The sequence below is a fragment of the Raphanus sativus genome, chromosome 5 (assembly GCF_000801105.2).
Source record: "Raphanus sativus cultivar WK10039 chromosome 5, ASM80110v3, whole genome shotgun sequence".
Classification (NCBI taxonomy): domain Eukaryota; kingdom Viridiplantae; phylum Streptophyta; class Magnoliopsida; order Brassicales; family Brassicaceae; genus Raphanus; species Raphanus sativus.
In genome coordinates this window covers 28,413,858-28,441,700 of record NC_079515.1, presented here as the reverse complement: position 1 = coordinate 28,441,700, position 27,843 = coordinate 28,413,858, and the positions used below count along the sequence as shown (strand labels likewise).

The following is a 27,843-nucleotide window of genomic DNA, read 5'->3' as shown; positions in this document are numbered from 1 at the left end:
CGGCAAACCGAAATATGGCTTAAAAATAAAAAAGTCGGTGATGATGATGACATGTATCATCTTTCCCATAAACCAATTAACCTGAAAGCAGTAGCTAGAATCCGAAATCGAAGAAGAACACATTGTAAACCCTAGAAAAGAAGAAGAGGGCGTGAAATCGATCGAGAATCAATCTCGGAATCAAATGAGTTCGTCGAAATCTCATTACAAGGAAAAGATTGCTGCTCGTCGGAAGTGAGTAATCAATCTCCCTCTCCTTCCATCAATCAATCTAATTGGAGGTGAATTATTAAAACTTACTCGAGTTCTCGTTCTCGTTGAATAGGGAGGAGAAAGCAGAAGAGTCAGATAGTCAAAAGTACAGAGACAGAGCCAAGGAACGAAGGGAGAATCAGAATCCTGATTATGATCCCTCCGAGCTTGGTTCTTTCCACGCCGTTGCTCCTCCCGGCGCTGTTGATATCCGGTTAATTGAACCCCCTTCCTTTTTCTCATCTCTCCATTTCTCTATCTAAAACCCCCTTCCTTCCTTGTCTATGTCTAACTTTTGTTTCTCTCTTCTTTTTAGTGCTGCGGATGCACTTAAGCTCTCTATAGAGAACAGCAAGTATCTCGGAGGTGATGTTGAACATACACATTTGGTTAAGGGGTTGGATTATGCTCTCCTCAACAAAGTTAGGAGCGAAATTGACAAGAAACCCGACACTGACGATGATGTTGGCAAGGCTAGGTAGCTTTTTTTATTTTTTATTTTATTTTTCTCTTTTGTCCTGTTTTGCGCAAATTTTTCCTCTTCTTTTTACAGTGCGCCTAAGGAAGATCAACGAGTTACTTTCCGTACTGCAGCTGCAAAGGTATTTGTCATTTTGATTGCTCAAGTTTTTGGGATTTAGACTAAAAGCTTGATGTTCTCTTTTTTAATCCTGTTTCAGTCAGTTTACCAGTGGATTGTCAAACCTCAAACTATCATCAAGTCTAATGACCTCTTCCTTCCCGGCAGAATGACTTTTGTTTATGATATGGTAATGCTTTTTTTTTTTTTACTTTTTATAGTAGGATTGTCTATTCTGCTTCCACACTTCTTCTTAAGAAGGTAGCTGACGTAATCTATTTTAAGAATCGTGTCATCAGAGTTGGTTGAAAAGTCCCTTAGTTCGTATTTCGTGTCTGCTTTTGTAAAATAAGAGGAAAAAAGCTGAATACACTATTGCTACTCAGTAGTGTTATGAATGAAGTTTCCTTTAAATTATTTTTTTTAGTTGGTTCACAAGTGTCTTAAGACTCAGTTAAGCCAGCTAACCTCAGTATGATTTTAGTCAAATACACATTTTCTGAGTCTTCTATCATGATAATTTGATTTACTCTTTGCTACTATTTTTGCTGAGTTTAGGAGGGCGGCTATACCCATGACATACCGACCACTTTATATCGGAGTAAAGCTGACTGTCCATTACCAGAGGTATGTGTATTTTGAACTCTTTGTTGCAATGGTCTTCTTGATCCTGAAGATGTCATAGGACTGTGCACAGTGATTGTTTCATATGCGATGTTTGTGGTGATTTAATTGAAATAAGCATACTTTTCTGGTCTCTGCAGCCTCTTCGTTGATATAGCTACAATATTAATTGTTGTAATGGGTTTTGGTAAAATAATATATTAATTATATTTCTTCGAAAATATATATTCATCATTTTCCTGCTGATCTTGGATAAGAAAAATATAGTTTAAATTTTTTAATGAAAGCGCTGCTGCAGTTGCGGTGATAACTGAATCATGAGCATGCACTAATGCTATTTATTCTTTCTCGGACAGGAACTTGTGACAGTCAATGTTGATGGTTCTGTGCTTGATCGAATTGCTAAAATCATGACATACCTTCGCCTTGGATCCACGGGGAAAGTACTCAAGAAGAAAAAGAAAGAAAAAGATGGTAAAGGTAATCCTCACTGTAAGATCATACATGTTGTGCATTTCCTACCTGCACTTGCATTGCACATAGATATTTTGTAATAGCAGTACTGCGTCGCTTACAAGCTGGTTAGAAAAAATCTCCTCAAATTGTTTCGTCTTTTCCCCCTTTCAATCACGTTCTCTGCAACTTTGTAAATACAGGAAAGACGTCAACTATTGCTCATGGATATGATGAAGACAATAATCAGTCTAAGATTGAGAATGGATCTAAGAACATAAGTCAAAGGGAAGTTTTGCCTCCTCCTCCGCCATTACCCCCCGCTGGGATCAACCATATGGATTTGAGTAACAAAGAAGAAGTACCCCCTGTTACCAGGACAGACGAAGATGACATATTTGTTGGTGATGGCGTCGACTACACTGTTCCTGGTAAAGATGTGACGCTGAGTCCTATCTCTGAGGACATGGAAGAATCTCCCAGGGATAAGGAGAAAGTCAGTTATTTTGCTGAGCCAGTATATGGTCCAGTACAGCCAACTGCGGGTCAAGAATGGCAAGATATGGTCAGTTCGCTATATCTAATCCTTGCTTGAAATTCATAAAATGCAAATTAATTCCACTTTCTAAATATTTGTTGAGTTGTGTGTTTTTCAGAGTGGATATGGTGGAATGTATACTCAAGGACAGGGTGCGGGAGAGTGGCAGGATTACCAATACGTAGAGCAAACAGGGTATGAAGAGCAGTACCTACAGCCTGGAATGGAGGGTTACGTTGCCCAACCAGAAACGGATGTTTTACAAGATCCTCAACTCATGTCTCAGGAAGAGAAAGATAGGGGTTTGGGATCAGTGTTCAAGCGCGATGACCAAAGGCTTCTACAGTTGAGGGAGAAAGACGCACGGGAGAAAGATCCAACTTTTGTATCCGAGAGTTATTCAGAGTGTTACCCGGGTTACCAAGAGTACAACCATGAGGTTGTCGGTAGCGATGAAGAAGCTGATTTGTCTAAAATGGACATGGGCGGAAAGGTAAATGTACTCCCTGGTTCAGTCAAACTCTTGGCAGAAAAATAAAACTTTTCTGTTAAACCTGTTACACTCATTATATTTTTTTATTTTTCTGCCAAGAGAAAAGTTTAACAGTTTGTGGGTGTTGATGTTAATACATGAAACAGGCAAAAGGGGGGTTACATCGGTGGGATTTTGAGACAGAAGAGGAATGGGAAAAATATAATGAGCAGAAGGAAGCGATGCCAAAAGCAGCGTTCCAGTTTGGGGTAAAGATGCAAGACGGTAGAAAGACAAAGAAGCAGAACCGTGACCAGAAACTTAACAACGAGCTTAACCAGATCAATAAAATAATGACGAGAAAGAAGATGGAGAAGGAGGGCGGGGATGTTGGTTCTTTGGATGCCTACGCTTCACCGACTCCCAAGAGATCCAAGCATTGAGTTTATTTTCTCAACTATGTAACTCCAGCTCTCTCGGTTTTATTTTGGATTGTTTGTATTTTATCTTTAGTTTCAGAGTTTAAAAGGATTTTACATCTCAACAACAACTACTTGTAAACTCTTTGATTTTGAGAGTCCAATCACCAGACTTTACGGCCTTGTTTGGATGGTTAGTAATTGAGTTACGGTTACACTGAGTCAACTGGTCAGTTACCTCATTAACTGTGGCATGAGTATGATAAGTTCGAGCTTATCTTCTTCTCCCATTCGCATGTACCAACTCTTCCCACACACAATCTGAATAATACAAATATCAAAGAGTTATCCACTGCGAAAACTACAAAAATAAAGAACTGAACATTATTTTATTAAAGAAATATTATTTCAAAATTTGAAGAAATGAAAAAAAAAAAGAATGAAACGTCAATTGAACAAATAGTGAATTAAGCACCATTGGTGATGGTCTTAGATATAAATATTACAAGTTTTTGGTTAAGTTAATTTGATATGTATCTTGAGCAAAAGTCTCCAGAGTTTTTAAAATTCTTAAAACATCTTTAATTTAAGGTGAACGAAATATGATTTATATAGTATATAGATATATTAAGTATGATTTTAAATATGTGATTGCTCTTTTATCTATTTTGAACCCCAAAAGCTAGTCTAATTAAGTTCATTACACGATAACTCCACTATCTGTTTTTAGTAAGATCCAAAAAGATAATATCAATAATAGCTAGTAGCATTCTAGACATATGGTTTACAAACTTGTTTGGCATGGAAGTAGACTTATGTAATCTAACCACTTTCTATTTCTGTTCCGACGGTAATTCTCTGCTGCTCGCCTTTAAAACTACAAATCTATTTGAAGGGAACTCACAAATAGTAAAAGATCGCTAGGAGTTAGAACAATGTGTAACATGGGAAGATGAATCAACAAGAGTTTTCCTAAATTAGATTTAAGTTGACAGACATGATAACTAAAAAAGTTTAACCAACCATTCTCGAATGGCTCCCTGCCACAGCTATATTTGCATCACATCATCATTCTTAAGCGAAAACCCAACCCCTTCCAATCTCAAAATCTAATATCCTTTCTTTTCTTTTCTTTTTTATATTCTTCTCTTCTTACGAAATAATATTAATTCAGAGTTTTAAATAATCCGACGAGAACCAAATCTTAGCATCTACATTCAAAAATGTTCGCCGAACCGGATAGTATTCCTAGAGCAAAATATGGCAATATGATGCATTCTGATCCGAATCTCACCTCCTCCACAACGGCTAACCAAACAGAGGAAGAGTACGGGGTACGCAATAGCAGTGCATCTGCAGTTGGCACAGGAATGTACGATAGAATGAGCTGTGAAGGTTCTCCAATGATGATGTCTCCTTGGAACCAAGCAAATCCATTCGCTCAAACCCAATGGTCTAGTGTCGAAGAGAATCTACCTCAGAATGGCCTCATCGGCTCGCTTGTTCGCGAAGAAGGTCATATCTATTCTTTAGCGGCCACAAAAGATCTTCTTTACACTGGTTCCGACAGCAAGAACATACGTGTGTGGAAGAATCTAAAGGAGTTTAGTGCATTTAAATGCAACAGCGGGTTGGTAAAGGCCATTGTGATTTCAGGGGAAAAGATTTTCACAGGTCACCAGGACGGTAAGATTCGCGTTTGGAAAGTATCTCCTAAGAACCAAAGCTTGCACAAACGGTCCGGGACGCTACCTACCCTGAAGGATATTTTCAAGGCCTCTCTCAAACCGAGAAACTACGTCGAGGTGAAGAAGAACCGCACCGCGCTTTGGATCAAGCATGCCGATGCTATTTCTTGTCTGAGCCTAAACGACGAGCAAGGGCTGTTGTATTCCGCGTCGTGGGATCGAACCATCAAAGTGTGGAGAATTTCTGATTCAAAATGTCTTGAATCGATCCCAGCTCACGATGATGCTGTAAACTCGGTGGTTTCGACGACCGAAGCGATTGTTTTCTCCGGATCAGCTGATGGAACGGTCAAAGCGTGGAAACGTGAGCAAAAAGGAAAATACACAAAGCACACGCTCATGCAAACGTTAACAAAGCAAGAAAGTGCGGTCACTGCTTTGGCTGTAAGTAAGAACGGTGCTGCTGTCTACTTTGGTTCCAGTGATGGATTGGTGAATTTTTGGGAGAGAGAGAAGCAGTTGAACTACGGTGGTGTTTTAAAAGGACACAAGCTTGCTGTTCTTTGCCTTGAAGTTGCCGGGAGTCTTGTCTTTAGTGGATCTGCTGATAAGACGATATGTGTGTGGAAGAGGGATGCAAATATTCATACATGTCTTTCTGTGCTTACTGGTCACACGGGTCCTGTAAAATGTTTGGCGGTAGAAGCAGATCGTGAAGTGTCCGAACATAAAGACAAAAAATGGATCGTATATAGTGGGAGTCTGGATAAGTCGGTAAAAGTTTGGGGAGTTTCGGAATCTTTCATTGACATGAACCAGATCGGCATGATGCACCAGCAGCAGCAACAACAAGTCATATCGCATTCGGAGCCTTTTATGTCCGAGGGCAGTGTCTCTTCGTCCACTGGTGGAGCCAGCAGTCATCGGAGACATTAGTCACGGTTTGTGGTTTAATGCCCAAATAACAAGCTTGGTTGAACTTCGAACGAATCATTTACTTTAATATTAACTTTGAATGCAAAAGAAAAAGAAAAAAAACAAATAGTTATCTGATGCAGTGTTGTATAACGTGGAGTTAAGTTTGAATTTTATTATAAAGGTTTTTCTGTAATCTTCCTATAACCCTGTAACTTCTTCAAACTTGATAATAATTATTTCTGTTGTGCACATCTCCTGAATATTTTTCTAGCACTTTTAAACTGTAATAAAAGAAATTGTTACATAGTCATCATCTTCTTTTTTTTGGAGCAACACATCATTTTGTGAACAGATAATATCAATCTAACAGAGATGACTCGATTTTTCTGTGGTATTTTCGGAAACTTTACGATCGTCGATTATTTAATTTGTCTCAACGAACTTTTGGAGAAAATAATTGTGTCAGCAAAGATTGTTTGCGTTTTACTTCCCCTTTCTAAAATTTTTAATAATACTGAACGATCAGTTTCTTTTTAATTCATTTTTATTTAAATATAAGAAAGATATTTAAGATTCTTTTAGACCAGTTAATAAAAAAAAAGAAGAAGATTCTTTTGGACCATATTATAGCCTAAAGCATGTAAAAGCGTATAAAATGTTTGAGATAAAAAAAAAGATAAGAGAATAAAAATCATCGAACAAAGAATTGGGATATTTTTTTTTAATGTCGAACAGAAATGAATTTTATATGAATCTGCAATGGATTTTATATAATAACAGTATTGATATATAAAATATATTATAAAAAGTAAGTTTAAATCAATTATTTATCAAAACCGATCAAAGTCTTGCCATATAAATTGATAACTGAAACAACATAAAAAAACAAAATCAAAACCGAATTAATGTTCACAAATATCTTTAACGGTTTCTATGTCATTGGAATAGAAAAATCAAAACTAAACCGAAAATCAAATAGGTGTCCAAATATTGATATATCTTAAAAAACTATCTTTAGTTTAATATTAACAATTATTCTAAAATACTATTTTATAACCGAAAACCTAAAAAATGGGTTACTATATTACTTTTTATCTCAGATATTTAAAATTGTCATAATTTTTCGATATAACTGAATTTTCAAAAAGATTATTTGAAATATTTAAATTTATTCAAGTTATACGATATTGTATCCAACAAAATTTCAAAATGTGATTTCTAACCGAATTATTCAAAATTATCTAAAAATGGAAACCGAAAAAGTATTGGATTGACCCAACGGAACATGTCGAAATAAAATGAAATAAAATAAAATCCGGTTATTTGCTTAACCGGAATGTGATCCTGTAAGCAGAATAAAAATAGAACAAAACGAATAAGTACACTCTATTTTGCTCTGGAAGATTAAAATTGATCATTTTGAAAAAAAGGAGTAAAAGTGAAATCAAGAAATAATAGGAGAGTTTTTTTTTGTAAGCTGGCTTTCTTAATTAATTAAATGCAAGAAAAAAATGAAAACATACAAGCCCAAGGCTTAATTCTGTTATGGGCTTAACCCAGTAATAAACCCTTAATAAAACACATACGAGAGTTGAGCGATGAGAAACGTGTGTCCAAGGATATTTAGGAAAAAAAGAAAAGAATTATCCATCTCTCGTCGTTATTGGTTGTGGCAGCCACACCCACCTTATCCGCAATCTCCTCTTTCTCTCCTAAAATAAAGCTATTAACCTTCTTTTTGCTTCTCTCATCTCTGAGTCCATTCACTTCTGTTGCATCCTTCAACCTTACTCATAGGTATCCTCCTGTCTCTTCTGTATTATTTTCCTCATTGTCTGTTTAATGATTGAATAATATCTTGAAACAATCTAAACGTAATTTCACAGCAAAAAGGAAATGGCTACAGCAGCGGCACCGGCGGTGGTTGCATGGACAAGAGCGGGAGTCGCGTTCAAATCCGGACAGTCACAGAGGAAAACGGAGATGAAAATTTCGTACGTGAGAGGACTAAATTCTTACGGTGGTCTCAAGGCACAGAACAACAAGGTTGTCTCCATGGGATTACCGCTCTGCACCGAACAGTGCTTTGCCAATGTCGTGATGTCTCTCAAAGGGCGAACAAGTGGAAGTGGAGGAGCCTTAACCTCAACTTGTAACGCAGTCGGAGAGATCTTCAAGATTGCAGCAATCATGAACGCTCTTACTCTTGTTGGCGTTGCGGTTGGATTCGTTCTCCTTCGAATCGAAGCTTCTGTTGAGGAAGCTGAGTAAATAGATTGAACAATCCTTTTCTTTATATTAATATATATTTGTTATTGTTGTTGTCAAGCTTCTGGATGCATATGAGACATTTGTTTTATGAAGCTCTTTTGTTCTTACTGATCAAACGGTACTTTTTTTTGTTTGCATTGTCAAACAAATGCAAAATCTGCTTTTAGATCAATCAAGCCCTCTGTTTTGACACAATCTTTAGATCTCATTAGGTTGGTTGAAGCTTGTTATTCGTATTTAGCCAGTGTGATGAATCAGTGCATGAGGCTGTACTCATACTTGTTGCTTCTTGTTTTGTTTGTCTTTAGTCGTATGAAACTGGGAAGTATGGTGTTGGGTCGAGCCTGATATGATTGAAAAATATGATTCCTTAGGATTGCTAAGCAGCGATATCATATGAGGTTGTCCTGAAGAAAATAGAGTCAAACCTCTGACTATTAGCTGAATGAGATAAACAAATGGTCTTTTGTGACCATCGGGCAATGACACAGCACACAAACAGAGTTGTTGTCGTGTTCATATTCAGTCACTTGTGGTCGATCTATTATGATGAGCAGCAGGCCACGCTAGAAACAAATACTTGGGAGATGGCTTTGTTAAAAAAAAAAAGGATTCCCTCACAGAAAAATCAGACGTTCGTTTAAAAACCTTTATTGTGCAATTAAATTTAATTAATTACCCGATGACAAAGTATAATATATCATCACCTATACAATTGTTCCGTCAATTTCGACTATTGTCAGAGTAAAATATTGTGGTTGGAAATGATAACATTGGATCATTTGCTTTTGTACTATCACGTTTCTAGATCGTGTAAGAAGTTAGTATTCCAAACAATACTATATACCTCTTTTATCTTACAAAAGCTGCCCAAGATATCTGAAAGGGGTTGAGGAATTTTATCAACAACATCACTTGGTTATTTTTCAAGTCATCTAACTTACAAGCAGGTGTCCCAGTCCAGTCCACCATAAGTCCAGTTCATGAGTGGGTGGAATTGAGTATAACTCAGTTCCTGCTGCCAGAGTTACTTATTCTGTGTAATTTCTTCGTGAGCGACTAGAGCTTCCATGATGCTCTCGACCCATCTGCCACACACACACAAACCCATAGAAAATTCAAGTGTTAATGTAACAAGATGACTCAATTCGGACCCTAGTTGTGACATGTTCCAACTTATAAGAGATTTTACCCTTCAAGCCCTGGTTGCTCCGGGTGGTAAACCTTTTTAAATCCTAGTCGTCTTGCAGCTGAAGCAGTTGTCTCTCCTATGCAGGCAAGATTATTACTCCATTCCTTCTCGTTTTCAATCAAATTCATCCAGGCCCTGGCAAAACACAAGTAAATGATGGACTTAACCCACTCGAACATAATAGAAGATATTTATACCAATGACAACATTGCGCTCGTAACTATTACTATATAACGAAGCCTACCGGAGTGCCGAAGGTGAAGCTACAGAAAGAACAGGCGCAGACATTGCCTGTTGCAGAAGCATCGCATCTACACTTTGCACAGGAACCTAACATACATAAACACAAAACAAAAAACTGTTATGGAGCATATATATATATATATATATATATATATATATATATATCTTCAAATAACCAAATACAAGGGACTGAGAAGCGATAACCAATATATAAAAGTTGACTAAGCCAAAAATAATACTGCTTACTGTTGTGTATGTATTCAGCCTCAGAACGTCAAACCCACGCCTGGACAACCCTTCCTCTAAGATTCATATGCAGAACAGAAAGCAGATTAAGCTGTTTAGTCATGGAGTTTAAATGATACAATAGTATAAACTAAGCTTACGGTCACATATTTCCAATTGGGTTTGCTTGCCAACATAGGTTTATAAATCATTTGCCAAATGAATGCATTTACGGGCAAAAGAACAGTGCAAAACATACAACAGTTTTTAACTTAAAAAATACCAAATTCAACCGGGCTTCGTAGCCTGGTGGTAATGGAACCTCGGCTGAGGTGCCCGCCACCCAGCTTCGAAACCCGGCCACAGCGATTTAACATCCTTACTGCTGGGGCGCTGGACCCCTTCGGGGGATATTTGGGAAAGTGGCTGCCCAGACACCAGAGATATCAAAAAAAAAAAAAAAATACCAAATTCAAAAAAAATAATCATTTACTAATCCATTTCCTTTTGATAGAAATATTATAACTACACAACTCCAACAAGGATTTTTTCATTTTAGTTAAATGCAATACTTAGCATGGTATTCTCCAACTGCCTAGTCTAGTCTATTTTATTTTTATCATTCAGTCCCGATACTTTAATTAAATATGGATTACAAAATAAGCTAAGACGAACTAAGAAATCAAACCACACACCAATCTCATTGCCTGCTTTTACAGAAGCCGGGTATAGGACAGATGAACTTTTGCCCACATTGTCTGGAAGCTCTGAAGCCAAGACTTTACCAGTTGCTGAAAGAATGGAAACAAAGAGAAAGAACAAGCAAAGTCTATTATATATGTATACTGAGTTGATAGACGGAACCCAATTAGAAAACATAAACATTGATGAGAGAGATGGTATAGAAGATAAAGTTAGTTTTGATCACTAGTAGATTATCAACTCAGAAAGCTAAATAAGTTCTTTGGTTCCTGGGATCAGACAATGACAAAGGGCATAGGTGATACCCACCACAGTCACGCCAAAGAAGCATATAAAATGATGTTTGAAGATATAACACAGATTGCAGATAAATGAATTGAATAAAAAAGGGAGGGTATGAATATAAAGTCATGGGGACCTTTGGATGGTGTAAAGGCAACATGAAGCGCTCCTTGTGCAGCTAGCACTGGCTCATCAAATACACGGGCTGTTCCAGCTCCCACTACACCCACTTTCACTTTTGGAGAGCAAGCTGCCCTAAGGAATTGAGACACAAAGGGGAAAAGGATAATGAGGACAAGTGTTCAAAATGCTCATGAATTCGTATGTACACTTCTGTCATTGTACAGAAATATGCATGAAGCTTGCATAAATATCAACTAGACTAATCTCTTCATTTCCTAAACTTTGTCCAGAAAGTTTTTAAGATTAGAGAAATGCCCAGTTTCATCATACTTGTAAAAATACACAAGAGGCTGAAAGAGAAAGAAAATGACAAAAGCAAAAGAGCAAGAAGCAAGGCTTAGGCTTACTTCCACGCCTGGAGAAAGACAGAAGCTGCCTGTGGAGAGGTTATGATGATCCAGTCAAAGTTCTTATCTAGCAAAAGAAAAAATATAAAAGAGATGCCCAAAACCTTTTCCTAATTGCAATAACAATAATAAATTTTGACTGCAAAATCATGAATTGAGTCTTACCAGTTAGTACGGAAGCGAGGCGATCGAAATCAGGTCCCGGAGCATGTTGAATCAGTGGGAGCTCTAAAGATGAAATCCCACGTTTCTCCTGCAATTTTTACCCCCAGGAAACATTAAAAAAAAACTCTTATTAGCTAATCGAAGAGATGCACATAAAGCAGATTGGGTGGAGGAGAGTGAAATTGCATTACCAGGGCTTTGATGATTTGTTTGTTCTTGCCACTTTCTCGGGTAACAACCACCTGGGGAATCAAATTGGAGGTGGAGAGAGACGGCGACGATGAATCTCGAACCAAACAAGGAGTTGCGTAAACTCCCTTTTTCAGACAATGGTAAGGACGTTGAAGAGATAAGAGAGGAGCAGGAGACAGAAGCGACGCCATTTAAAAGGCTTCGGATGGGAGGAAGTGAGACATCTAATTCTGTTAAATGAACATATTACATCGTGTTTTACTCCAAACATATTATTCTATTTTTTATTTCAGAAAAAAAAAATATTCAAATGACTTTTTATTTAGTTAACCACTGTTAGTAATATTTTAAACTTATAAATTTTTAACACTTAACCCAATTACTAGACCATGACCCGCCCGACCAGGCGGGTGTTTATTTAATTTTTGATTTACACTAAATAATGTATTTGTTAATAGTTACTTGTGATACATTCAGAAGCGGACCTACTACAGGATTAGGAGGTTCAGTTGACACATGTTTAATTATGAAATAATTGGTTTTACATAGAAAGCCAAAAAAAATCAGCAGCTAATATGGTATTAGTGTATGTATTGACACACCTAAATCTGGGTTCACATCTCTAAATTATATTTTTGTTATCATATTTTAAAACGTTTGTATATCATGACACATGTAAAAAAAATTGATGGGTCCGCCATTGAATACATTGAGTTCTTTTTGAATTTAAAAAAACAATCAAATCTGTGAAAAATATTTTTTATTATAAAGAAAGCTTAAAGTGAACGATGATAGATTATATATGAAATATATAAATCAATTTAGTTAATTTAAAATACATTGAAATAATTGACTTTGAGTCATATATAAATCAATTTAATCGGCTCATTGTTATTACATTTTTTGTTAGGGCCATAGTGTTTTAGATCAAATTAAGTTGGTCTAGTGGCTCATGACTCCCCTCTCTTATTCTAACCGACAATTTTGTTTTGTAACCGTTCGGTGTTTAGAAAAAAATTGTGAAGAATGAAAAAAGAAATATCTCGACTTTCGGTATTCTCTCATGGCGATGGCGATTTCAAAAACTCATTAATCGAGGGTCTAATGTTTGATATTTGTGAATCTGATGTTTTTTCTTTACGAATCAAGGTATGGAGTAATTAAATCTCTTTTGAAATAATTGGTTTATTTTTCATTCTGTTTCAAAGTATATTGTTTGCATGTCTAGTTAAGCGGTATTATTAAACCAGACAAAACAACAAGCAATGAAACCACAAACAGATAAAGCAGCTAAACTATAAGACAAGTAAGCCTCCCCAGATCATACAAGTGCGCGGCGAGCCCATGCAAAAGGTTTGGTTAAGATATGTCAGATTCCACCAAATATACAAATGGAACCTAACCATACATGCCCTCCAATTATATCTTCCAAATCGTCCACACTAACAATCCATCCTTCTCCCCCAAAGGGAGATTTTAGTAAATAACCAAATATAACATTTGGGTTAAGAGTCAAGTTTGTAATTTTTCTTACATCCCCCCCTCCTGGAGCCCAGGTATCATATACAATTTTACGTATGGACAATTCCTCACTATCTTGTTCATTCACAACAAAATATTTTCTTCGTGTGGTGGTAAAAAAAACATGCTTTTTTGGAGAGAGATACTATTTCACCTCGTATTGTCAAACTTTTTCAGATATGAATCTATCCGATTCAGAAGAGAAGAGCTTGCATCAGTATCTCAATTTCAATAGTTAATTAATAAATGTCCATAACATTTATAAAGCAAATCAATTGTTTCCTAAAAATAATGTAGTTAGCAAGAATATAGGCAATACTTAATCTTATATTTAATATTGAGTACTCTGCAAGTTCAGTTAAACAGATTTTAGTGGGAAGAAAACATAGATAATTTATTCATACGATAATTTTTTAAATTTATTGACACCTAGCTCTATGTGAGGTGAATAAACATTGGTTTAGATGAAAAGGGAAATTCAATTTTATCTTGAAATTATTTTAATAGAGAATGGAAGTTAAATTTTATTTTACGACAATAAATAATTTCGAAATTAATATCCTAGATTTTTTTTTTGATAACAAATAAATAATTTCGGAATTTATTTAATACAAGAGAAGTTAAATTTTGTTTTAGGACAACACATTAACTAAACTGAAAAAGACAAACATTATAAATATAGACTATCTATAAATAAAGAGAGTTATAAAGACACATTTAATAAACTGGTTAAGACAAGCATTTTTTTAGGAATATTATTAATAGGATCAGTGGCATGTAAGTGTAATTAACATTAAAAACTCAGGGGCATTTCTTAAGTGTACTTCTCTTTTAATAATAGAGATTTTATATCTATAAATTTTCATAAATATAGATATTTATTATTAAAAATGCAATAAAGAAGAAAACAAAGTTTTGTTTTGTTATTTAAAATTCATATATAATCCAAATTTTTGTGCATATATCAATCTAAACAAGTACAAGTGTTCTCATATTGATAATATTGACCCACAAAATAAACAAATTTATATATTCCATTTGAACAACATTTCACTTATCTCTGTAGTTTCAAAATCAATTTATCAGATTATTAAATCACTTATTTCATATTATATTTATTTTATATTATTGTTGTTTAATTTTGATTTTTATTAATTATGTTTCTTTTATGTAAAATTATTAAATATTTTTTGTGAAATATCATATTTTTATGTTATTGTATCATCTTAAATATTATTTAAGTATGAATTACAAACATTCAAAATTAAAAAAAAACTATTTAGTAGATGAAAAGGTTTAATTCTAAAATAAAGTAATGTGTAAGATTACTCTATTTTAGAATTAAATATAAAATATAATTGGAGTCAAAAATGGAATAAAGTTCGAAATACATTTTGGCAAAAATCCGAAGGCTGAAATAATCCAACTATACTAATTATAAGTTAAAAAATTATACGTTTCATTTCATGTTTAGCTTAATTAGGTTTTAAATGTTTTAAAATTAGGATTTGATTAGTGTAACCGTAGTGGTTGCACGCGTTTGCGATGCATATATTTGTGATTTTAAATATTTTTTGAGAAATTTGTACGATTGAAAATTTGTACATTAAGTACGTTTACTTGAAATGTTGTAGCTGTTAAATGATAAATTAACAATATTCACATTTTATATAATCATAAAGTATTAAAATCATAATATTATAATAAATATAATAATTATATTAAAAATATAACATGACAGATTTATGGTTAAATATGATATTAACAATTACTTTTAATATTCTTTTAATTTTTGCTAACTAATTACATTTACTTGTTGTTTTAGATATTTGATAAAAATTTTATAGTATGATAATAACTCATACATAATCGGTAAAATAAAACTATTACAAGTTTTAAAATATGATTTAATTATATTTTATTATAATTAAAAGTTTTAATACGCAAAAAGATTTTCAGAATTTTCTATATTTTATAAAAAATATTAATTTTAATCATAATTTCATTATATATCTAGAAATCTTAGAAATACTGTTTATTCTTATATTTTGATAATTATACAATCTATACATCATTTTTAAAAAATTTATACAAGGTTTTTTAATATATTTTAACCAAAATAAATAGATAAAAATATATCTAAGATTATTATTTTAAATATATACATATATGTTTATAAATATAATTTAAAATATAAACTTTTTAGTTTTATGTTTAATTAAATCACAATTTATATTAAAATATCAATAAAAATAATAAAATTTTAAATATTAAGAAAAAAAAATATTTAACTAAAATATGTACTGCTGTGCACATGAGGAAAGAAAACACCTAGTTTGGTGGTGCATCTGGGGAGCAAAGACACATATAACAAAATGTAGATTTTAAGAAGAAAATGAAAAGTATATTTAAAAAAAAAATTAAATCATAAATAGGATATTTATCAAATTATTCCTTCAGACAATCTGGTAGAGAAAAAAACTTATCAGCCTTGTGTCGACGCGTGTGGTCCTCCGTACTCAAGCCATTCATTTTATCAGAACTGGAAAATATAACGCTGCAGTCTTCCTTTCTCCTTTCTCCTTTCTCCTTTATCCGAGGAGACGAAACTATCCATGAGAATCGATTAGTTTTAGTTTGCTTTGTCTCTCTACTTCAAATCCTTTCTCCTTTGTCCCAAGTTCAATTGCGATGAATTGCCCAGCCATGAGTGCATCTGCTTCGTCTTCCTGTTCCTACTCAACGTTTCGTCCTCGTCATCCGTAAGTTCCCTCCCTTGAACTCGGAGGAGCATTCAAATTCTTCTTATTACTAGTGTACTCATGTGTGGTGGTTGAATAGGCTATCTATCTTGTGAACTTTTGATGATGATGATGTGTTTGGTTTTGATGCAGAAGAGTGTTGTTGCCACACGATTCACAGAGATCTGTGCAGTTTTCAAGATTACATAGTGAGGCTGCTTCGGATGGATGGGGTGAGAAAACGCAACCGCAACCGCAACCGCCACTCCGGCTGCTTGGGAAACAGTCATTGCCTTTGAGAGCGGTGGTGACCACCTCATCCTCCTCAAACATTTCAACATCCGATGAGATTGAGAAAGTAGGAGTGCTGTTATTGAACCTCGGAGGCCCCGAGACTTTGGATGATGTGCAACCCTTCTTGTTTAACCTCTTTGCTGACCCGGTATTTTTATATTTATATTTATTTATAATAATTTTGTATTGTTTGAGAGTAATAATGCCAATACCTCCTCCTGTTTGTATATCGGCAGGACATTATAAGATTGCCGCCCTTGTTCCAGTTTCTTCAGAAGCCATTGGCACAGTTCATATCTGTAGCAAGGGCTCCCAAAAGCAAGGAAGGTTACGCTTCTATTGGTGGTGGTTCTCCTCTTCGCCGCATTACTGATTCACAGGTCTTCTTCCTCTTTTCACCTACTTTTTTTTTTGTTTTCTCTGTTTCGGGAAGTTGTCTCCTCCTCTATTGACTGCAGTCAATTTTGATGTTTCTATCTAACAAAAAAATTGCTATTTAGCCTTGCAAAGTTTTCGATTTTCCTTTACATTTTTAACTCTATTTGCCTTGCGTGGGAGGTCTAGTAAGAAGATTATCGAGATTATGCAAAATGTATAGTGAACTTGCGCATATATAGTTTTTTCTTTTATGATCCTATCTTTGTTTTTGCTTCTGTTACTTATTTATCTTGCTCCTTATTTCTATCATTGTTTTCTTGTACAGGCTGAAGAATTAAGTAAATGCCTTTCCGAAAAAAACGTCCCAGCGAAGGTATATGTTGGCATGCGTTATTGGCATCCATTCACTGAGGAAGCCATTGAACAGGTATCTTGATCCTTCCAAAACCAATTTGTTTTCTTTGCGTTTGTATTTTTCCCTTTTTATCAAACATTATTTTGGATGAAAACAATGTTGTCTTCTCTTTTTAATATGAACACAATAGTTTAATATGTAAACGCAAAAGGAACTAATCAAATCCCTTGCTACTCTTCTTGTATATTCCTTAAACAATCTCTTTTGAACCGGAGTTTGCACCTTGTGATTCTTACTCATTATTATTTTTTTCTATCTCTTCTTGCAGATAAAGACAGATGGAATTACAAAACTTGTTGTCCTACCACTCTATCCCCAATTTTCGATATCGACAAGTGGTTCAAGCCTAAGACTCTTGGAGAAAATATTCCGGTGAGACTACACATCTTACATGGTTTAGCATACCATGACTATATCTTACTGATTATTCACCTTTTTTTTTTACTCACTATATACAGAGAGGACGAGTATCTTGTGAACATGCAGCATACTGTTATACCATCATGGTATCAGCGGGAGGGATATATAACGGCAATGGCAAACTTGATCCAAAACGAGTTGGGAAAATTTGATTCCCCTAGTCAGGTCGAAAATCTTTCCACTTCTTGTCATTTTTTATATTTTCTTTTTCAATTCGCTATGCTATTTTCACAATCCGTAGCAAACATTTTTTTCCTGAATTCTTCTTGTGGTTTATCTCTTTTCTTAGATCTGTATCTGTTCCCTATATGTTAAATTTCTCTATCTAAAGAACGAATTTTCAAATCTTTGTATAGCTCTCTGGTTGCTGCCAATTTATTCAACTATCCTAAGACGTCCTTCAAAACCAAAATATATGTTACAGGTTGTAATATTTTTCAGTGCACATGGCGTGCCTCTTGCATATGTTGAAGAAGCTGGTGATCCGTACAAGGCAGAGATGGAAGAATGCGTCGATCTCATAATGGAAGAATTAGACAAGAGAAATATAACCAACGCTTACACGCTCGCTTATCAGGTCTTTTTTCATTTATTGTTTGTTTTATCAACGTTAACTATTTATGTTGTTTGTCAAATGTCACCCGTTATGTTTGTCTTATTATTTTGCATAACATTCCAACAGAGCAGAGTTGGACCTGTGGAATGGCTGAAACCATACACGGAGGAAGCCATTACTGAACTTGGTAAAAAAGGTGTTGAAAATCTTCTGGCTGTACCCATAAGGTATAAAGGGGTATTTCTCGTCACTTTATTTTTCGTTTCTTTTGGTTAACTGAAACTTCGGTTTAATTTAACAGCTTTGTGAGCGAGCACATTGAAACGCTGGAAGAGATAGATGTCGAGTATAAAGAGTTGGCTTTGAGTTCTGGTATCAAGAATTGGGGACGAGTGCCTGCGCTAGGAACAGAGCCTTTGTTTATATCTGACTTGGCAGATGCTGTTGTGGAAAGCCTTCCATATGTTGGAGCTATGGCAGTCTCAAACCTTGAAGCTCGACAGGTAACAACTCTTCGTCTTTTATATACTCGAGCTCAACAAAAAAAGCTGTTATCTACACTTCGTTTGGTTCATGGGTCCCCAAACTCCTTAGCGTGAAGTTTTTTCTCAGCCATATATAGCATTAGTTGAGCACCGGTAGGCTTAAAATGGGGTTGATTGTTATCTTACCATGACGAGGTTATATTATTTTTGGGATGAAAAGTTTTAATGTTCTATAAATCTTTATGCTTTAATATGCATAGCCGACCAACTGAAGTGTATGTGTGTGGTTTATTGTTGCAGTCGTTAGTTCCGCTCGGGAGTGTTGAAGAACTATTGGCGACCTATGATTCACAGAGGAGGGAATTGCCAGCTCCAGTGACGATGTGGGAATGGGGATTTACCAGAAGTGCAGAAACATGGAACGGAAGAGCAGCCATGTTGGCAGTGCTCGCACTCTTGGTACTAGAAGTAACCACCGGAAAAGGGTTTCTGCATCAGTGGGGCATTCTGCCTTCCTCTTAATAAACAACAGATATATCTTCTTGTCTACATAAAAGCTATCCAAGAGTCTAAGACTGTGATTTCACCTGAGGCCTACTGTGTTATCAAAACTCTCTTTTTCTGTCTTAAAATGTTGACGTTAAGTACTTGATATCTTCATAAAATCCAAGACATCATGATAATTATGATATTAATGGGCATCTTAATAAAACCATTGCGGATAAGCATATTTTGTAATGATCCTGGATAGCTTTTGGCCTAAGAATTATCCTAAGATCACTTCGTAGTTAAATTGGTTTAAACTGAAAAAAAAAAAAAATAGTAGGCCAATTCATTGTCGCATGGTCGGGTATCGTTTTCTGATAGGTTTGGTGAAAAAAAATTCAATTGTCTGGGTGGGAACCATTCAACCAGCCTTGTGGAGCATGTGAGTCGCTTCTGGCCGCATGCCTGCTAGTCTTCACTGACCTATATTGTGAAAGTCTTAAGGTGAGTCTTGTGGTCGGATTGATTATTCATGGTTGTTTATGTTTGTATCATTAACTGCGTTGAGTGATACGCTTAATGTTCCAGCTAAGCCTCATGTTCTCTTGAGTAATCGTGATGTGTATAACATTCTTAAACTCTTAGTAAGGTATATTAAACGTCGTTTGAGGTTCATACCGAAACTTAGTTAACTTGGTTACCAAGCACTAAGTGATGTAGTATTTATAAGGTTAAGAAAAAAAGTTAATGATCATATGAATTATATTATACCCTATCCATGATTTCCTTGGGAACTGTGACTTGGTCGTTGCGTGGTGGCCCGTGGCAGATCAAGGAGACGAAGACACGGATAGACCGGTTCGTTACCTATGGACATATACTGCATGATGTTGCGGAAAATACTATTATACACGTGTTTGTATATAGCGATCGAGAAAGTAAAGTAGTATGTACATAATCTTGGGGGATATATCTGCTATTTTGTTACATACAAAAACCATAGTAACAATCCACCGTGTCGTGTCGGGTCATGAGGAATGCGGTGAGACTAGTGATGCTTTGTCGAAAATTCTCTGGCCTGGAGCTAGCATTGCGAACGGATCATATCTGGATTTTCTCCGCACAAAATCATCCCACTTAGGACCAAAGTGGGATCTCCACTCGTGTCTTGTTGTGTAATGGGGTAGGTATTGCTTCAGCCCTAAACCTGCTGCCTCACTGAACTCAAGTATCCTTTGGTTCCGCTTTACGATTTGGTCGACTCCATCTAACCCCGTCGACCCTGGAACTGCGGATGTAAGGATCGCCACTAAGTAGAATATCTCTTCCTCCTCTGGTGTCACCGCTGAACTTCTATTGTCCCACCTGACCAAATGCATAATGAGAATTGCTTTTCTTTGTTAGCTATAAGCTAACCAAACAGTCATTGTTTTCTTACTTTGACTTGTTGACTGGGTAGACAATGACTGGCCCGTTGCTTGTATCGGTAAGGATGTTTCCAAACACACCTTTTGCAAATTCATTGACTCTGCTTCTTGGCACTAGCAGATTCAGCCATGGATGTGGAACTTCCCACTGCCCTTTGGATCGCAGTTTCATCTCAGAGACATGTACCCTGTCCAAGAATTCTTCGTACGTTACCTCCGTTGAAAACAGTGTGGACGAGATGTAGCTTAGTTCAAATAATGATTTTTTCACTTCCTGGATGACAAAAAAAAATGTTAAAAGAGTTTCCAATTTTTTGCTTTGTATATGTATTCTTCTGCTCTGGTTTTTTTTTCTCTCACCTGGTTCATTACATCTTTCTTGTCTTCATTATTAAAGTACTTGGCCACTTCCAAACAGTAGAGATTCCTGCCATCAGATTTGAATTGGCTGGCCTCTATAGGGTCTTCTGGTGTGAAGGATAACCTCCAGCTGTCTAGCAGTCCCGTCCTGTTTATTATCACAAAACCTTCAATGTAATCAAATTTGTCATCATCTGACGAAATCAGCCGCTCTTGGTCCCTCGCAAATGCTGCAAAATCCAGGTACAACACTCTCATCCATTTAACCTGCCCATTATTAACATAGAGCTATATTATCAGGTATGTATATATATATATATATATATATATATATATACACACATATATAACGCACACACCCATGTACAGTAATTTTTAGAGGACTAAGTAGTTTCTTGTATACCATGGTTGGTGCTGGTTCCAGAGCTATTCTTGCTCGTGTTATGATGCCAAACTGACCTAGCCCACCAAGAACTCCATGGAACAGGTCGCTGTTCTGCCTCTCTGAACAGTTTAAAATCTCACCTTTTCCTGCAACAACCAATTAGCATGATTTAGTGCGTACTTCTTTTTTTCTTTTTTTGAGGGTTTGGTTTTAGTAGTAGTGACCACTCTGAACTAACCTGTGACAACCTCCAGTTGATGAACATTGCTGATCTGCGGTCCGTGTCGGAACGCCTGGCCGCTGATTCCAGCATTGGAAAGAGTCCCACCAACAGTTAAATGCAGGTAATCCGTCCAAGATTTTGGTGCAAGCCCGTACTTTAGGGTCTCGTGCAAAATGTTTATCCACAGCTCACCACCAGAAACATCAACGAATGGAGCAGGAGCACCCACACCGTGGACCTTCAGCTTCTGGTGCTGTAGTGATTCCATGCGGATGACAATCCCATTTCTTGTTTGTGCTTGGCCTTGGAGTGAATGTCCACGACCTCTCGCTGCCACCGTAAGCTGTGAATGAGGTCCCATCATCCAGATGTGTCGTATCACCGAGGCGACGTCGCTTACAGATTTGGGATGTAAGACCGCCAGAGGAAGCAGTTGGTACCGGTTTCCAAAATCTTTGGAGGCGGGATGGACATCTTCGAACTCCAAGTGGCCTACTAGGGGAAGGGCTTTCAACGAAGAGATGCTGCTAGAGAAGCAGCAAGCTAACTTAAAGGCTATGCAGCTGAGTAGTAAGATGGTGAAACTTCTTACTATAAGCATGTTTCTTTTCCTGAGGAGGCAGCATGCATGTAGATTGTTCATATGGCCTTCTTGATTTCTGATAGGCAGAAGAATAGTATTGAAAAGGGCGTGTGATTTTATAAAAGGTAGTGCGATTCTGAATGGCAGAGGCAACCAATATTTTTTGGTTGTGAGAATCTGGATGGGGAACTTGGCTGTCTACAATGGGTTATTTATAAATAGCTTTCAAGATTTTGTTCACTTTTCTCTTTTCTTTCTTTTGCAAGAAAGAAGCCATAAAGGAGGGTGCCTAGTTGAAAGGGGAAAAAGTCACAAGAAAGAAAGATCTTAGATCTCACAGAATCTTTTTTATCTTTTTCATAACAGTTACACCCACAATCTTTGCTTTTAGGCAGACAAGATCATACCATAACACTTTTTTTTTTAACTTTGGAACTTACCATTTGAAGCACTCCTTTTTTATCATCTTATCCCATACATTACTACATAGTTCTAGTCGTAGGTATGGTTTTGCTTTTTGGGGGGGCTGAGATCTATTATCTGAGATTGTATTCCACTCTTTTTCAGGCTTTTGACTCGGATGAAATGCAAAAGGATTGGTCTGTGAGAAAAAAGAATGGCATATCACTGAAGTGATGGGGGGTCAGGCAGAGGTGGAACGAGAGAAATCCTTGTGGGAAAATAAGGAGGCAATTTCAGTCATGATGGGACCCGACAACACAATCTGTGTAAGGCAAAAAACTGAACGACAGCACAAAGCAAAGCAACCAATGAGTGAGTGTTTCTGTAACTGATTTAAGGCCTCCCATTGCAGCTAGCTGACAAAAAATAAACTGAATGAATCATCTCTTCTATTCATAAAATTCTTGTGATTGACATTATTATGTGATTAGGTTTAAATTGTGTCTAATTTACTTTTGCTAAACATCCGGCAGGTGGATAACATAGAGGGACTCGGCGCTTCCTCAGACAGAATCATCTTTAGGCTACGCTATCGCCACCGAGATCGTTATAATAGGTAGTAACCATAAAGGTTTAATCTTTTGGAAGGATTAAAACAGGAAAAGAGAGAGACATAGACTGGTGACAAAAAGTGGCCTAGTCAAGAATATTTGACCAATCCATTTTTAAAACAGTGAAGAAAGAAGTTGGGCTCTTGTCAACTAACTTATGTGGTGGTGGGCATATGGTGTGAACTGAAAACGGAGTTGGTGGAAATGGTTGGTCTCTAGAAGGAGAAGCGACCAGAGAGCACTACCGAGAGGGGTCGTGGGGCACAGCTTGTCCCAAAGCAATCTTGGTCCTAATATATAATATAAATAAGCCTTTGAACATTTGTCAGCCAAAGGGTCGAAGGGACGGCTGTGGTAGTGTGTGTGTGATTGAAGTGGACTGGTCCACGCAGACTGTGACACCTCTGCTGACAAATCAGCTTAAACTCTTATTGGTGCTTCCTTCCATCTTCACGTGGCTTTGTTCCCATTAACATTTATTTTTCTGCCAAAAACAAATTAAGAAAAGTATGTGTGTGTGTCTTTCCACCGTTTATAAAATATCATCGTTATTGTGAGTATATGATTTTGTTTTGTCATATAGTAGGAGGATATGTGTCTTACTGCCTTTGAAAAACACAAATCACGAGTTTTGTGTGATCATAATCTTCTGAGTTCCACTCCCACTCGCACATAAGTCAAAATGGCCTCACGATATGCTCTGCAAAAATCCTTCTTGAATCTAAATGGAGAATTCTTTCAGCCCACTGAAGTATAGTTGAACTTGGGCTAGAATATGATTGGGAATCAATGGTCCATTTGAACCCTAAGTAACAGCGAAAAGTGTAGTCAAAAATATATGTAAAGGGCTACACAAGTGTGTTGATGATCAATCTGATCCGAGTTGTAGCAAACAATAGCAAAGTAACACATGGGGTTGCGTCCAAAAACCCAAATTCAAAGAACGGAACCAAACCCGATTCAAAAAAATAGTCTGAATTCAAATCGAAACAGGTTAAATATTCGAACGGGATTAAAAATTTTGGTATCTAGAGAATCAAAAATGAATCCATTTCCCAAACAAAATATTTTGAATATCTGAATATATTTGAATCAGATTTATATGCTTGAATATATTAATTATTTTTAGATTTAATATCCAAAATACTATATAATATTTTTTAGTTGTCTAAAATACTTAAAAATATATACAAATAGTGAAAATAAATATGTAATATGGCTGAAAAAATTCAAGTTATAAAAAAAATTCAAATATCTTTTGATTATCTATTCTCTATCCAAATATTTAGATCAAGCCAACTTTCTATTAATTTTAGGTATTCTAGCATACAATAATTTATATGATATATTATTTTATTTATATTTTGAGCAATTTAAAATATATAATTTTAAACGGGTTATTTAAACTTAGAACCGAATCTGCAAAGTATCTAAATTGAATCCGATCCATAATTTGCAAATATTCTAATGGAGATAAAAAATTTAAATCTGAAAATAACTCTAACTGGTATCCAAGTGTCAACCCCTGACACTTTTTTGTTTGCCCACCCCTATCACATGCATTGCCCAAATAAACATCAGGAACTTGATTGAGAATTATCAGAAACAAAAAGAAAAAAAAATAACAGAGGATCGCGGTTAATTTGATAAATAACAACAGTATTGAGCATTGCAGACAATAGCTGAAGGAGAAGTATATGATCAAATCCGGAATGCAATATATATCTTGATGAGCCTTTTCACACATTTTAAAATGATAATACAAACAAACAAAAATGCATGAAATTAAAAAGAAGCCAAAAATTAAGAGACCAATCACTCTCATGTATTTTGTTAAAAAAATGGTTCTGTTTCGGATTGTATCAGAGATTTTAATAAATCCAGTTTTGGCAGTGTGTGTATCAGAAGAGCAGCCTCCTCCTCCTACGCAGAGAGGCGGACCTGTTAAGAGCAGCCATATGGCGTATGGTCTCACCAATGAGATCTTTGAAAAGGAGCCGTTCGATGACGAGAACAGACTCTGACATCTCCACATGAAAATCTCGCCAAGGGTCCTCTGATAGATCTCTCCCGATGACCCCACACACGTATCCCGCAAGGTCACCTTCTTCCTCGGCTGGCTGCGAGCTTTTCTTTCTTAACTTCTGAAACTCGGACCACGTCACCTGCAGCATCTCGTCAGCGTCTCCAACCATTCTCCCCCTCCTACTCCTTATCCGCCGAATAATCTCCTGCACTGCGTCGAAGGTGAGCCTTCTCTCGTGAGCCGAGGCGCCGCCCTTGAGGTATCCCTGCTTTTCTTCGAGAAGAGAGAAGACGTCGCATTCGTGTGGTAGGCAGTTGGAGGCTCTGAGGATGTCGGAGATGTAGTCGTATTCAGAGTCCGAAGATGATGATGATGATGATGACATGAACATTTCATCTTCAAGTAGTGGGTGAAGAAGGGTGCGTTTCATGACAGGGGATGGAGAAGAGTCCTCGTGGTAAAGAGAGGTATCAAGAACAGAGACAGGACTCGGCTGTGAATCTCCCGCCTCCATTTCGGCAATGCTGTGGAGAAGCTTGTCGCATCTCTCCAACAGAGTTTTCCCATGTTTGTTAACCTCTTCAACGGGTCGTCGGTTCCTTGTCTCGGCTCTCCAGGATTCCTTGAGGGTCGGTCTCCTGTTAGGAGTCTTGACGCTGTTTTCACTCGTCCTCCGGGTCTTGCCTTTGCTTAGATCTCGCTTGTAAGTTACAGATCTGATGGGAGATTGAGGGATGACGACATTCCTGTTTGAGTGCAATAGTCCTTTGAGCCTATGAGCTTCGAGAAGTTGCTTGAGAGTTTCAAGATCAGAGTCAGAGTCTGAGGATCCACGGCTCATCATTATTTGCCTGGGCTCGGGGAAGGTATCGAAAAAAATCTTACGCCTTAGCGGGACTGAAAGTAGAAGCTCTCGTTGCTCTTGATGGCTCACTCCTGGAGTGGTGATCTTCTTCGACTCCTTGCGTGCTCTGGGAGTTTTGGAAGTTTAAGCTGTCCACAAATCTGCTGATGACCCTCGACTCAGATGCAGATCGCTGAAGAGGCTGAGGCTGCTGCTGCTGGGAATCAGGCAATGCCTCTAATCCCATGAGCCTTGCGATCACGCTGGGTGATCCAGATCCCAGCCCCACATCAGGGTGGATCTGTCTTGGTTTGAGGCTTCCCTTGGCATCCACCACGGCTCTGCTATCGAGCGAGAGTCTAGGAGCTTCTTTGGAGAACCTCCTTGGAGATATTACTACTTGTTTAAACTCTGAGAGATGATGATGCTCTGGGGGAGCCGGAGACCGGAGCTGCGGGGTAGAATAGACACTATGGTTCACTGAGTCCAGTGAAGGTTCGGTCTTCAAAGAAGAGGAGGAGGAGGAGAGACGTTTGGGCAGGGAATATCGTTTGGGGGAGAGAAGATGAGGACGATCGAAGATGTTGAAGAAGCCGGCCATGCAACCCCCAATGTGCTTCTCCACATCTCCCTCTTTCATTACAACCCTTGTCTCCATTTTCAACACATTCTTCACCTTCTTTTTTTTCTTTCTTGTTTATATCACTCACTCACTAGTCACCACTCACCACGACTCTCTCTGTCTTTTTTAAAAGGAGGACCAGTATCAAATCTATTACTAATATGACTCTTGTACCCTTCCCCTCTACTCTTATTTCCCACTTTTACATCCTCCATTCAACGTCACTCTGCTATTTATATTAACATCTTCTGATACTCTCCGAAAATTAATAAATTCCACAATTGTGTACTTTCTATAATGTTTAATAACTTCTCTACTTAACGCTCTCTCTCGTCAAAATATCATTTATTTAGTGGCTTTCGAGTTTCGACTCTTTTTAATTGTCGGAGTTGGAACAGAAGACAAGGAGAGATGATAAGGGGTCTATGGGGAAATGGAGAAAATGTGGTCCCCCACTGTTTACCGACATTGACTGGCGCTTTCCGAGATGACACGTGGAATGCATAAGTGTGACCGTTACCAAGACACCACGACGCCTGCCCGGGAGCTTTGGTTGGTATGGACGACAAGATATTCGGCGATTGCGTCAAAGCTTTTCGCGTCCACACGTAAAAGTTGAGTTTGCGCATTGCTTCTCTTCAAATAATCTGCATAGGAAAACGTTAACTTGAAGATACTATTATGTGTAAGGGACATGGTAACGAGTTTCATAAAACGGATCCACCCACTTACTCGAGATTTACAAATTCTGAGACAACGGACATCTTACTAATCCTCTACCAATTTAATTTTAAATTACCCAAAACCCAATGAATATAGTTCGCAAATTAAAATTGGAAAAACACAAGAGGCGGTAAGAGAAATGGTTTGGACGATGTAAGCATGTGAGTGAAGCTATAAGTAATAATGCATGTTACAACGTTTGTTTGTTAAAAAAAAAATTATATATCACGAGGTAAGCTCAGTACTGAAACTAAAATATTGGTTCATCTGTACTGGGATGCTCTGAGTCTGACCACAGATGCAGATTTTTGTAACGTGCATCTTCCGGCTTCTCAATTATTTACTAATTCTACGTCACCAACAACTATGAAACACTTTTTGAGATAAAATTGGCAAGCTTAACTCGGCTCCAAATCACAGATACATACTTTGTTGGTTATTTGATTGGATTGTTGACAGGAGAGAGGCACTATAGTTACCTAAATACTTTTTAAAACTATCATCAACTTTGATGATTCTTTTGACCACTAAAAAGTGGAAGACAGATATTCAAAGGTTGTCAGAAAGCCAGATAATCAGACTCGAGAGTGTTTTA

General features: G+C 36.9%; 7 protein-coding genes and 1 long non-coding RNA gene across 10 annotated transcripts; 5 read left to right on the top strand and 3 right to left on the bottom strand.

The window, feature by feature from the left end:
- Window positions 1–58: 58 nt before the first annotated feature.
- On the top strand, window positions 59–3,559 carry LOC108805297 (suppressor of mec-8 and unc-52 protein homolog 2). Its single transcript, XM_018577309.2, has 10 exons — window positions 59–234; window positions 326–466; window positions 569–730; window positions 806–854; window positions 933–1,022; window positions 1,391–1,459; window positions 1,813–1,936; window positions 2,113–2,474; window positions 2,566–2,940; window positions 3,087–3,559. Exons 1-10 carry the CDS (start codon window positions 185–187, stop codon window positions 3,360–3,362), a joined length of 1,698 nt encoding a protein of 565 aa, XP_018432811.2. The 5' UTR covers window positions 59–184; the 3' UTR covers window positions 3,363–3,559.
- A 912-nt stretch (window positions 3,560–4,471) lies between these two features.
- On the top strand, window positions 4,472–6,139 carry LOC108860807 (protein JINGUBANG). Its single transcript, XM_018634658.2, has one exon. It carries the CDS (start codon window positions 4,562–4,564, stop codon window positions 5,960–5,962), a length of 1,401 nt encoding a protein of 466 aa, XP_018490160.1. The 5' UTR covers window positions 4,472–4,561; the 3' UTR covers window positions 5,963–6,139.
- A 1,412-nt stretch (window positions 6,140–7,551) lies between these two features.
- On the top strand, window positions 7,552–8,322 carry LOC108857294 (uncharacterized). Its single transcript, XM_018631256.2, has 2 exons — window positions 7,552–7,741; window positions 7,831–8,322. The coding sequence occupies exon 2, from the start codon at window positions 7,841–7,843 to the stop codon at window positions 8,213–8,215; it is 375 nt and encodes a 124-aa protein (XP_018486758.1). The 5' UTR covers window positions 7,552–7,741; window positions 7,831–7,840; the 3' UTR covers window positions 8,216–8,322.
- Window positions 8,323–8,967: 645 nt separating this feature from the next.
- LOC108857183 (uroporphyrinogen-III synthase, chloroplastic) lies at window positions 8,968–11,973 on the bottom strand. The gene is made up of 9 exons (XM_056986172.1): window positions 11,746–11,973; window positions 11,555–11,642; window positions 11,390–11,456; window positions 10,996–11,114; window positions 10,571–10,666; window positions 9,897–9,952; window positions 9,652–9,737; window positions 9,408–9,542; window positions 8,968–9,303 (listed from the first exon to the last, which is right to left on the bottom strand). The coding sequence occupies exons 1-9, from the start codon at window positions 11,935–11,937 to the stop codon at window positions 9,243–9,245; spliced, it is 900 nt and encodes a 299-aa protein (XP_056842152.1). The 5' UTR covers window positions 11,938–11,973; the 3' UTR covers window positions 8,968–9,242.
- A 3,790-nt stretch (window positions 11,974–15,763) lies between these two features.
- On the top strand, window positions 15,764–19,294 carry LOC108805366 (ferrochelatase-2, chloroplastic). Of its 2 annotated transcripts, none has more exons than XM_018577387.2 (10): window positions 15,764–16,029; window positions 16,165–16,450; window positions 16,539–16,682; window positions 17,006–17,107; window positions 17,364–17,467; window positions 17,554–17,680; window positions 17,940–18,092; window positions 18,198–18,298; window positions 18,373–18,574; window positions 18,857–19,294. In XM_018577387.2, exons 1-10 carry the CDS (start codon window positions 15,959–15,961, stop codon window positions 19,076–19,078), a joined length of 1,512 nt encoding a protein of 503 aa, XP_018432889.1. In that variant the 5' UTR covers window positions 15,764–15,958; the 3' UTR covers window positions 19,079–19,294. The 2 variants fall into 2 exon arrangements, with proteins under 2 accessions (XP_018432889.1, XP_018432888.1); XM_018577386.2 differs by having other exon boundaries at window positions 15,765–16,029; window positions 16,162–16,450.
- Window positions 19,295–19,934: 640 nt separating this feature from the next.
- On the bottom strand, window positions 19,935–22,242 carry LOC130512880 (cytokinin dehydrogenase 6). Of its 2 annotated transcripts, none has more exons than XM_057011323.1 (5): window positions 21,453–22,242; window positions 21,233–21,360; window positions 20,830–21,117; window positions 20,481–20,743; window positions 19,935–20,407 (listed from the first exon to the last, which is right to left on the bottom strand). In XM_057011323.1, the coding sequence occupies exons 1-5, from the start codon at window positions 22,078–22,080 to the stop codon at window positions 20,071–20,073; spliced, it is 1,644 nt and encodes a 547-aa protein (XP_056867303.1). In that variant the 5' UTR covers window positions 22,081–22,242; the 3' UTR covers window positions 19,935–20,070. The 2 variants fall into 2 exon arrangements, with proteins under 2 accessions (XP_056867303.1, XP_056867304.1); XM_057011324.1 differs by having other exon boundaries at window positions 20,830–21,096; window positions 21,453–22,240.
- LOC130512881 (uncharacterized) lies at window positions 20,937–23,636 on the top strand. The gene is made up of 3 exons (XR_008946485.1): window positions 20,937–21,072; window positions 22,588–22,794; window positions 22,956–23,636. It is a non-coding gene; the product is annotated as an uncharacterized LOC130512881 (long non-coding RNA).
- Window positions 23,637–24,663: 1,027 nt separating this feature from the next.
- Window positions 24,664–26,802, bottom strand: LOC108857624 (uncharacterized). Its single transcript, XM_018631625.2, is given in 2 exon segments — window positions 24,664–25,954; window positions 25,956–26,802. Coding segments are annotated over 2 exon segments (1,626 nt in total). The 5' UTR covers window positions 26,562–26,802; the 3' UTR covers window positions 24,664–24,934.
- Window positions 26,803–27,843: the final 1,041 nt, after the last annotated feature.